This window comes from Anastrepha ludens, chromosome 3 (assembly GCF_028408465.1).
Source record: "Anastrepha ludens isolate Willacy chromosome 3, idAnaLude1.1, whole genome shotgun sequence".
Classification (NCBI taxonomy): Eukaryota; Metazoa; Arthropoda; class Insecta; order Diptera; family Tephritidae; genus Anastrepha; species Anastrepha ludens.
The window spans coordinates 99348539-99360883 of NC_071499.1; the positions used below are offsets into that span (position 1 = coordinate 99348539).

General features: G+C 34.9%; 1 protein-coding gene across 6 annotated transcripts in view; it reads right to left on the minus strand.

Moving 5' to 3' along the window:
- Window positions 1–5540: 5540 nt before the first annotated feature.
- Window positions 5541–12345, minus strand: part of LOC128858589 (transmembrane protein 132C) — an 82822-nt gene continuing 76017 nt past the window's right edge. For 3 of the 6 annotated variants that reach the window (XM_054094984.1, XM_054094985.1, XM_054094982.1), the window contains exons 15-17: window positions 9173–9449; window positions 8817–9076; window positions 5541–6884 (exon numbers count right to left, since the gene is read on the minus strand). In XM_054094984.1, the coding sequence (XP_053950959.1) occupies window positions 6870–6884; window positions 8817–9076; window positions 9173–9449 (552 nt within the window). In that variant the 3' untranslated portion in view covers window positions 5541–6869. Of the gene's footprint in view, window positions 6885–8816; window positions 9077–9172; window positions 9450–12345 lie in introns of those variants that run through there. The other 3 variants (XR_008454036.1, XM_054094983.1, XM_054094987.1) reach the window with 3 other exon arrangements.

Consider the following 12345-nt stretch of genomic DNA (forward strand, 5'->3'; position numbering starts at 1 on the left):
TAGTAAAGAGGCTGTTTCATCCCGAAGCGTTTTTAATTTACATGTTGTGAATATTTGTTGTAGACCTAGTTCAAAAAGATCATATTTTATATTTTCGATAGAAGCCGACTGATGTATGTGTCGTAAAAATACTCTTAACCCTTGTTGCTCTTTTGATGTAAGTAAATGTATACAACTTTTTGCCGTAGGCGAATGGGTTGGTGCGTGACAATTCCGAGAGAACGTAGGTTCGGATATCGGTGAAAAACCAAAATGAAGAAAAAGTTTTGTGTAATAGCGGTCGCCCTCGGCAGGAAATGGCGGAGCTCCGAGTGAATTTCTGTCATCAAAAAGCTCCTCATAAAAAATATTGGCCGTTCTGAGTCCATTTGTGGAGAAACATCAAGACGCACACCATAGGAGGAGGAGCTCGGTCAAACACCCAAAAAGGGCGTACGCGCCAATTATATGTATATATATATACGTCTCTTATTTTTGAATAATGTGTTGATTCTTTCGGTTGAATTTTAATTTCGTGTCGGCTAAGAACTTTGGAATTTAAAGCATTAGTTAGAATTCACACATTTTCTACATTTTGTAAATATATTGGTGGCGATTTTTGTGCACGCTGTGTGCCTTGATATTCTTCGATTGGGTTGTTTCTGACTTATTCTTGTTTGGTTCGTTATCTACATCCAAAAGATCGAACCTATTTGATGAAATTGGAGTATTCAACGACTACTCTTGTAGAGTTGTTTGTGTAGAGCTCTATATTTTTTGTTATTATTTGGCAGTTTTAGTTTGTTTGGTGATTGCTAATCACGGTTTCTCTTTAATTGTGTCTGCACAAAGTCTTTTTTTCGTTTTACGCTTGTATTCTTGTGTCGTGTGTTGCTGGTTTGGATTAAAGATGAAGAGTTTTATGATTGTACTGGCTTAGCAAAAGCGGACGTTGTTGTTGTTGTTGCTGATGTGGTGATGAAGGAGTACTGAGACGATTTTAATGTTGTATCTTGCGGATAGTTGTAGAGCGACAAAGTAGTCTTTAATGCCGGACTCTCCACTTGAGATTGATTAGTTGTTAACCCTCGAGAAGGCGCGCCTTAATAAGTTACACGAATTGGCGCACGTGATCATTTTGCTCACACCACTTTCACATAAACATATTATGATCCTAGGTTAGGTAGATTAGTAAGATAAAGTGTTTTTTTTTATAGGTTAATGCATTTTTGAGTTTTAAACTCTTAGAAACTATTTTTGACAACATAAAAAAGATAAAACGAAAACTCAATACATTTTTTTTCACTAGCACCAAAAAAAAACTTAAATTAGTAGCAATACATATTAATAAAAATTCAATATTGAGCCAGATCTTTGTTAAAGGAGCAATCGAAACAAGTTGGACATATAGTTCTTGCGTGCTCGGTGCAGAGTAATTTGTTGCACAAAAAACATTATTTTTTGGTGCGTCTATTTTTTCGCCTGGGACACAATGCGCAAAATCCATTATTTTCAGAGGCTTCTAAATGTTCATTGTTTGGCACTAAATGAGATATAATTTCTTTTAATGAGCTTGGAAGTGACGACGTACAATATTTGGCTTTATAAGCTCCAAAGCAATTTCTTTCAAAAATAACCTTCTCTGTGTCATGATTTGGGTATTGCATTTATAAATAATCTGGGCGTTTATACCAGCAATATTAATAATTGTAAAGAATAGTCGCATGGGCCATATGCGAGTAGTTCTGGATACCGAATAAGTTTCCTTCACCTGGTCCACAGTATCTACTCCACCCTTTGTGTGGTTATAAAATGTTATAATTTCGGGTTTGATTTTGTCACCCGTTTCATCATCTATTCCGTCGTCGGTATGAAAAGAAGATAACAAAAGTACAATTTTCTTATATTTATTTTTTGGAATATGCGAGATAATAGTTTTGTTTTGACCAAAACCAAATAGGTTATGAGGTACTGGTCTTCCTCTTGTCGAAATGAATCGACGAGGAATTTCCTTCTTATTTTTTCTTAGTGTACCAAGAGCTGTCGTCCTGTAGTTTTTGTAAAGATCATGAACCAGGGGTATGGACATAAAGTAATTGTCCATTGTTAAATTTTTGCCTGTATTTAATATTGGAGCAGTAATTCTTTTGACGATACTAGCAGGTGAATTATCTAACTGATAAGGTCCAGGTGGCTGTTCTCCGCAGTATATTTCCATTTTATAAGTGTAAAACGTCCTTGAATCAACCAATGTGTCGATTTTTAATCCGTACTTAGCTGGCTTATTAGGCACATAAATTCGGAACTTACACCTTCCTCGAAAAGAATCCAGCATTTCGTCAATGGTGCAGTATTCTCCAGGAATAAATTGTTCGGAACAATAGCCATTAAATTATAGGACTAGGACTAGGAATAAAAAACGCTTGATCGACATTGTTGCTCTGAAAATATCTGGAGCAGTTCCATCATCTAGCCAAAGCTCCTTTAAATTTGAATGGTTCAATTTTTTTAATCCAGCCATATATATTACAAAATTCCAATAAATGCTTACATCTCCGCCAAATCCCTGTCTTTTTGGTACAAATCAGTCACTTTTTGAATGTACATATTTGTGTATGTTACAAATTTTTCAAGTAAAGTAATATATCTTTCAAAAATAGTGCGAGGCATTGTGCAGGGGTTATAGCGTCTTTCGCTGTGCCCTTAACTCCTGGAAGATGTGTAACTATGTTACAGCGTCTAGTACGTATATTGCGAGTGGGTACATCCATAGCCCATTTTGTACACATATTTTTTCCCAAATAAAATTGCCGCCTTCCTCGCGGCATTTCGACGTTTTTATCTTGATCAAAACCTGCGTCGGTATCAGAAAATTGTTCTGTGTCACTTTGGTGATCAGTGTGTTCACTTTCACAATCAGTTGTCTCAAAATCTTCTTCCACGTCGTCCTCGTCATCCAAAATTTCGTCCACCAAGATGCAATTTGTGAGGTGTCATTTGCCAGACGACGACGTTTGCTATTAGTTTCCATTATTTTGTTAAAAAATTTACCTAAATAATTATAAAGAGAAATTATACGCGTTTATTGCAAAAAAACAATATATTAAAATACTTACGTAGTTAGGCGCGCAATGAGCAAAATGCCGCACATATAAAGTAAACCAATATCTTCGATCTCTATTCGCACACTACACACTTCGAATGCTTCTTATTACAAAGACAAATCATTTACTTAGAGGTACTGAACGCCGTTATTCTAGGACTAACGGTAAACATTGAAAATTTGGCAATTTTGAAATTGCGTGAGCAAATTGCTCATAGCGCGCCTTCTGAAGGGTTAAGGTTGCTGGCGTTTTGTATTGATCAATCATAGCAGTATTGTTGGTTCTCTTAATTTTGCCATGATTTATTTGGTTCCCCTTTTTTGTAAACTATCAGAGTAATTTGAGTGCGGTTTTGTTTTTGTTGTTGGCGCGTTACTTAGTGTTATACTTCGCGCGGTGGAGTGCGCCCTAATGGCATACTAATTTTGTTTATTTTTTTCGTTTTTTTATATTGTTTATTTGCTTCTTTTTCGTTTTAACCAACAATGCTAAATCGTGTTCAGCACGTTGAAGCGTCTATTTCGATGTAAAGATATTTTAATGATTATGTTTACCACTACTCGAAAGCGAGATGTTAAAACGTTCGAACAAGAAGGCGTTAAACACACTTTTAAAGTAGTAAGAAGGACATAAGGTAAAATCCTTTTTCGAAAGTGTGTCTAAAATTCAAAATACCAAATTTTGAGAAAATATTTGTTACCAATTATAATTAATGACGTTAATTGTTTGTTTTTCTTCTTATACGGGGATTATGAAAGAACTATCCTAAAACTAACCTGGAAATAATCGGTTTATTCTATCCAGTTACTTATTTCGCATCTAAGGATTTAAAGGCATTAATTTATCTTCTCTTGATTTATTTATAGTGTATAAATTGTACAAGTTATAATTCATTTGGTGTTTTCACATATTTTCATGAGCGAAATTGGAAAATATTGCGACATATTTGGTTGAGTAACTATCAGGATACATCAATTAAAATTACTGCTTAAAATTTTCAAATAAATATTCAACATAAGCTTTATGAGTCTTAACAGTTTGTACATTTATATGAGTGTGAAAACTGATACCATTACTTTCTAAAAGAGATGAGTATATGTATTTAAGGTTAGTTTCACCTCCTAAAAGCTGAAAAGCTCCGCAGAAGCTTCAATCGGTGTGACCTATATTTTACAACTATACAGCTAAGAAATTTTTTATATTTAGATATATATGTATATGCAAGGTGTAGATATATATATATATACAAGGTGAACCCCAAACAAGACTGGCGTCATAAAAATGTTTTTGATGGCGCTATCTTTTTAATGAGTTCGTGCGTTGGAAGTAACATCCCTAGCTTACTTCCAGTGAAAGCTTGGTGATATTCGGTTCAGTGGAAGCGAAGTTATCGCACCTTAAGTGTCAGCATGTGTGTGTTATCGGTATAAAAATGATTTTCGAACAAAGAGCTAATATCAAATTTTGTTTTAAAATCGGTAAAACCTTTACCGAAACATTTGAACTGATGAAAAAAGCAAGTTTATGCCGATGATTGTCTATCTCGTGCCAGAGTTCATGAGTGGTTTACACGTTTCAGAGATGGTTGTGAACATAAATGACAATGAACATTCCTATTTGTGGAACATCAAGACACACGCCATAAATAGGAGGAGGTCGGCCAAACACGCAAAAAGGGTGTACGCGCCATTTATATATATATATACTCACCGTATTCGCTCTTTTGAAAAGCTTTCAGATCGCGCAAAACCGTGTATCGAAGCCAGAGGAGACTATTTTGAATAAATAAACTCGAAGTTATCAGAACAAAGCTCCCGTCGTTTCTATTTTAGCTCAGTCTTGTTTATTTTGGACTTCACCTTCTTGTATATATATACATAATATATATTAATATTTATATATATGTATGTGTATGTAGATATATAACATAGGCCCCTATTATGAGTTGTATTCGATCTTCGATATTCGCTGGTTGTCGAAGATCGAAAATCGAATGTCAATTTGGTATTATGAGCGGTGCAACCCTATCGAAATTTTCGTTGTTTACCGAATTTAGAGTCGAATGCAATTTTGCTTTCGATCGTGTAGCGTATAGTGGGAAAACTTGTTAAAGTGTAAGTTGTTTGCGATTATTTATGGTTTTATAGTAACCAAATAATAAATATATACTAATTTTGTTAATATTATGCAGGGCGAAAGTCGTGAGTACCAAACAACAATTAGAAAGGCGAATCCACAATTCGCAAAAGGGATTTGCACCAAACTTCAAGCAGCAAAAAAATGGGAGGAATTTACAACGGAGCTGAATTGCTTGGGACCACCAGTGAGAACGGCAGCAAAATGGATTAAGCTTAATAATGGTTTTTTTTGTGATGTTTATAGAAATACATTTTCATATTTTTTTCGAATGACGAATAATTGAATAAAGAAAATTTATAACAAAAATAAAACAGAAAGTGTGGTGTAAAGGTTTCTATTTAATACTTTTTAGATTTTTCTATAATATTCTCAAAATTTCATTTCTTATGTTTTCTAATTCTCCGTTATTTGACTCCACTTCAATATCTTCAGCATCATCGTACACATTGGGTTGAGCAAGTCCTAGCATACCTTCATTACCAATACTCAATTGGTACGATCCCTGAGCACAAACTCGCAGAACTGTGGCTAGCTTTAAAATATTTGGAATCAATGGCTCGGGTGCACTGCTGCAACTGGTTTTCTGTACTGGACAGTAGGTTCACAAACGGCTCTTTAGATAATCTAAAGTTCTTTAAAAATCTGTAAGGAAATTTCTGTAATATTAAGTACGTCAACACATTTTGAAAGCTCTAAATTTACTCAGTGGAAGCCATTTCTAGGTGGTTGGATGCGTCCCTCAATTGTTTCCTACTTCTAGCTAGTTCCACTAATCTTTCATCGTCCGATGAATCGTCGAACCACAACTCCGTTGTACTCATTTTCACAAAAAATACTTTTTTTACCTTTTAAAAATAATGTTAGCAAAGAATTTCAACACAATCGGTTTTTCTTTTATTTTGATTTGCTGTATCAGCTGAGAAAAAATTATCTATTGTAAATGCGTCGAGCGATCGAAATTCACAATAGTCATATTCTTCAACGAATGAGCACCATAATACCAAATGAAAATTCGTTCGATCAGCACTTTCGACTACAGTCGAAGATCGAATGTTGCTCATAATAGGGGCCATAATGATGATTAAAGCAGAATAAATAGTTAAACATTGAAATAAAATACTTGGACGGCACAATCTTATGCTTAAACAGTTAATTATTTGGCTTCTTGCATACATTTAAAACAAATTATCTATTGGTAATGGAATGCATTATTTCATGAAATAAACATATGAATTTATGCAACTAATAATAATTTGAAATCTTATGGTGATTTGAAATAATAAATAAATACCTTCAATTTTATCCTTAATTATAATTTCTTATGCTGTTCTAGAACACGCGTATTTTATGTGATTGATTTGTAGAATGTATGAGTAACATTATTATTTATATTTACTTATGAACGAAGTAAGCGTAATATTATGCGCATGGGTATTTATAAGATAACATAATAACATGCATCTTTCACTGTATATTTATTTATCGTGTCCATCGCCGATGTTTTTATTCTGAATTGTTTGTTTCCAAATTATCCAGTAATGTCCAATGATGGGTTGGAAATCCCGTCAGTAATTTATTTATATATTTTTTCTATGAATTTACTTCAGTTGATATAGTGTAATGCGTATTTTTGCCATCATTCAATACTTAAGCATTCGATTCCTGCAAAAGACAACAAAATGCTTATTTATATGAGAAATAGTATTATGTAGATTTATATTTTCCACTTGTCACACAATAATACCGCTGTAACCGAATGGGATTATGCGTGACTACCATTCGGTAGGTTCGATACATACCGAGGGCATGGAATACATAATTATAGAATTCGTCTAATAACGGTTGCCCTTCCTCAGGTAAGCCTCGAAGAGCCACGTAAAACCTCCTCTTAAAAAAAAAAGTATTTACCAATGCATCCTCAGAAAGTGAAAGTTTGGATCGGTGGAATCATTGGTCCATTTTTTCTTTGAAATTGCAGCTGGAAACACCATTTCGACCAACGGTGACCCCAACAGAGAGAAGACGAACGTTTTTTCGTGGGCAAAAATTTAAAACATGGACTTGGACGATATTTGGTTTCAGCAGGATTCCACGATAGTTTTTTGTGGGGTGAAGTGAAGGATCGATATTATGTGAACAATCCATTAAAGATTCCGGCGCTTCGCGAGATAGAGCTATAAACCATCACTTAGGCCTTGGAAAACTGGATTAACAGAAAACGCTACTGCGAAGCTAACCGATATAGCCACATGAATGAAATCGTGTTCCATAAATAATAAACCGAACAAAATAAAGATTAAATATTTTTTTTTAAATTTTGAAGAAGAACCTCCTATATGGACGACTCCGGAAATAAAATTTGCCACGAATGTTATAATACTAATGGTATCAAACATCATAGTTGCAAAGTGAAATGTCCTAATTCTTAACTACGGTGCTTGTTTTAGGTGGTCGCTGTGGTATAATGAATCATCAAATTAAACAAATTTTTTCACGAAAAAGGATTCTCATAAAAACTATGTGCTTTTGGAGGCGACAAACAACTTTATACAAAATATGTAATTATCCATTTCTGAGAAGAAATTAAAGCGTAAAGCATAAATTAGAGGAAAATTTGGCCTAACGCCCTTTAAGTCATTCTATAAGCACATCATTATTAATAGGTGAAGTAAGAAGTTATAAGCCTTTCTTGGTTTTATTTCGAATCTTGAAGAATGCATAAAACTGTCTCTGTTTTTCATTAGGGAATGATGTAACACACTACTGGCTTCACCAAGCACAATATTTGTTGCAAGCGCAATTTCACTCTTCAAAGCACTGCATAGTATAACTCGATTCAATACATAAGTCTAAAAACATCTAATAGACAAGAATCAGAACTTTCTACTTCATCTAATATACTAGGACGTTCAATAAGTTTTGTGGTTCGATACGAAAAACACAATTTTATGGTTTCAAATAAACTTTATTATTCAGTATAGTCTCCCTGAACATCAATACACTTGTTCCAACGAGATTCCATTTTATTAATTCCATCCCTGAAGTGAGCATATGTTTTTGGGCGTTCTCGACATGAATGTCTTCAAGGCTGGTCGTACCACGTTTAAATTCAATAACCAATTTTTCTGCTATACTAACTGATGGCGAAAAGTCTTTAAACATTTTTAACATTCGTTCCTATTTTTTTTTTACTTTTAAACCTTCCAAAAATAAAAATTAAATCACTGCTTTTTCTATTGTAGAAAATACTGTGACACATGGATACTAAATGTCTTGTAAACAACGAATGAATTGACAGATTGAAATGAAACTTCACATATGTTTATATGAAGAATTTACAAACATAACAAAAAAAATGTTAGCTAGTACCAACGCTCTCTGTTTTCAAACCGCAAAACTTATTGAACAACCTAGTAATAGTCCTTCGATTAATTTAATTAAGAAATTACTTAAAATTATTTTACTGGACCTCAATAAAATATATGCATTTAAATACTTTACTTAAATTATATAATTATCACTAGTTAAGGGAATTGTTAAAATGATTCTAAGGATATCTTTGAAAAAATGGGCGCATGGCCCCAACTGTCATACCTTTAGATTATCAAAATAATGCATAATTTGTTCGTAATCCATTTCAAAACCATCAAGAACCAGGTCGTCATGACTGTCTACGTGATCATCACTTGTATTAGAAAACATTGGGTTTCCAACGACTGTAGCTCTCTTGACTTCCTTTTTCATGCCTGCTTTTAATCCAAGATTCTGTTGTAATAAATTTGTTGTGCTATTCTGATCACCCACCATTGATCTTCGTGCTTTATTTTCCGGTGTTTCGCAGACTAAGGATTCTGCTAAAATGCCAAGAGGGAATGGTTTAGTATATAGTAGAAAAAAATCCAATATATAGTATAACTTTTATAGTTTTTCTATTTTATTTTTAGATTTACCTGTATCATTACCAATATAATTTTTTTGTGGGAGAGAATCAAATTGAAAAGCAGTTTTTCTGCTATAATCAGCAAATTGTACCAATTTTTCTGCGTTATGCATTTTTTCGTAATCAACGTGTTGTAAAGTCTTCTGTTTCATATTAAAAGACTTTGGTTTTTGGCAATTGTGGCCTCCAGTTTTTATTTGTGAGACATCTTTATGGCATTGCTCAAGTTGGCTGTCCACGTCCTTTGCTTCTGCTGCACTTTGACTTTTGTTTGCATTCTCTTTATCCTATAAATACATGGAATCGATTAATACTTATGCCAAAAAAAAAAAATAAATTGTCTGCGTGGAGATACCCACCTAATTGTAAACATTATATATAAAAAGCGGTGCGAAACCACTGAAAGTACACTTTCCCATGACAATTGCATACAAAAAACAAAACTAAAGATATTATGGAACACTCAAGGAACTTAAAATTAGCGACAAGGAATGTTTGAAGTTTGTACGAATCAGGTAAACTAGACAACAAAGAAATTAAACAGACTAAAACTTGATTTCCTCGGTGTAAGCAAAACCTTTTGGCAATCAAACGACTGCATAAAAAAATGTATACTTTTATTACTCAAGGAATGATTCTTCAAGGCATGGACAAGAAGCAGGCATTATTATCGCGAAAAGGCACTGTGGGAAGGTTAGCGAATTCATCACATCTTCCGACAGGATGGGGATACTAAAATTAAAGTCAAACCCAGTTGATTTAGATATTATATAATATAATATTACCCAAGTATAGGGTATGCTCCCAATGCCGACTGTTCTGATGACGAGATTGAAACCATTTTTAGAAAATTCTAATGATGACGAAGAAATATGATATAAATATAATCATGGAAGACATCAACGCAAACATAGGACAAGAGGAAACACAAAATGTGGTTGGAAAATACGAACTAGGAGATTGAAATGAAAGGGGAAACTAGTGCAATTCTGTCAAGAAAAAGAGTTAATTAATGATAACACGTATTACAAGATGGGATGAGAAACATAAAACATAATGAAAATGGCCACATCTTGATTAAGAAAATTTAAATCATCTACGATACGGGCAAAAACACTTCCACTTCCTTCCGACCATAACATATTAACGGCAACGATGCGAATACGACTAACATCACGGAAAACAAAATTTGCAAAATTCCGTATATACCATTCAAAACACAATGTGACATGAAGATATCAGAAATTATATAAAAAAAAAAAAAAAACGGAATGAATTATTGACAAGTTGACTGTCAAAAATCCGATCAAATGCTCAAGTAATATTTCCGACGCATATGGCAAAGCACCAGAAACAGGAACGACAAAAAAAAAAGCTAAATAAGCAAAAAAAAAACTCAGAACTGCATGAATATTTATCTAACTTGTCACCTACGGAAGTTACTAACTACTCACTGTGGAAGGCAACGAAAAATATGTCACAACCGACGCCTCACAACGCAGCGTAAAAAAGGTGTAATGGAGGTTGAGCAAAAAACTGATAAACAAAAAGCAATAGAGTTTGCCAAACATCTATCAAATGTTTTCCTACCATTTCCGAGTCAAAGTGCAGAGATGGACGCAGAAGCTAATGAATTTCTTTCAGCTCCGTTTCAAATGGATTTTCCAACTGTAGGAATAACTGGAAAGAAGTTAAATACGCAGCAACCAAAACTCTTAAAACCAAAAATGCACCAGGTTATGATCTAATAACTAGTAAGGTTTTAAAAGAACTGCCCATATGTGGATACAAATTCCTCACCATTATATTTAACGCGATTATTAGACACGAGTACTTCCCAACTCAGTGGAAAGTTGCTGAAATCATCCTTATACAAAAGCCAGGGAAAACCCCATAGTATATATGGATAAGTATAAGTATATATACTTATATTCATTCATTCTGAAGGGCATAGAGGGCACTATCAATAATGTTATGGCTCAATAAATTGTCCCTGCACTAAATAGATTAAAAGCATGGCAGAGAGACCTATCGGTCTCTGGATTTCGTCCCTGCTTGGCTGTAGGGAAATTAATGTAGTGGCGCGAGGTGCCAGAATCACTAGATTCGTGCATGGGGGTACACACCCCCAGTTGCGGCCTCAGAGTCGAAACGGAGCTGGTGCTATTTAACAGAAAATATAAACCTCTACACTTTAGATTTCCCAAGTTAAACAACCACGTTCTTCCGCTTTCATCGGAAGTTAGGTTTCTTGGAGTGATACTAGACTCCAAACTCCATTGGAAGCTAAAATCGGGTAAAAAAGGCCAATATCACTTGCCACTCCTACAAATCAATGTTCGCCAAAAAATGGGGACTCAAGCCACAGGTCGTGCTTTGGGTGTACAACGTGGTGTTTTCGCCAACTTTAACGTACGGATGCCTAGTTTGGTGGGAGCTCTTCGGAAGGGTTATAATATCATTAAAGCTCCAATTACTACATACACTGGCGTCATCGGATCATATAGAATTCGACCCAGTGCTGCCCTGAATGTCGGCTGGTACTTACTTCCCATCGATTTTTACATTATTTCCATCGCTGTTCAAAGCGCAATGAGGTTAAAGGAGGTTGACCTCTGGAGGCAATTTGTCAAAGGGCATGGTAGCATTTTCGACAGTTAACACCGTATTTCTCTGAACTTCAGACAGATCTATCTATCCGCAAACTGGAGGTTGAGGGTCGTGCCTGGAAATCTTCCCAAGTAGGCCGGATTGGAACCAGGGGAAAGTCTGTACTGAAGCTAGTACCCCTGTCTCCCCTGACGGTTCCAAGATGGATTCGAGAGCAGGGGTTTTCTCTAAATCAGTCAATTTATCTTTTTCCTTAAACTTGCCGAATACTGCTAGTGTTTTTTTGGCAGAAGTCTTTGCGATCCTGCAGGCATGCAAAATGCTTAAGGAACGTGGGGGCGAGGGAGATATTAACACTTTTTCCCGATAGCCAAGCCGCGAGATTTGACTACGGCCAAGTATATATCTTATAAAATTTCTTTTCTTGAATAGCTGTTGGATTGAATGGATTCCATGCTATGCGAGAGTACACTTTATTATTAATCAGTTTACTCATTGAAGCGTGATGTTACGCTCAAGTCGTTTTTTTACATGTAAGCTTTTATCATCACAGCTTGCGGGCATCTACTACGA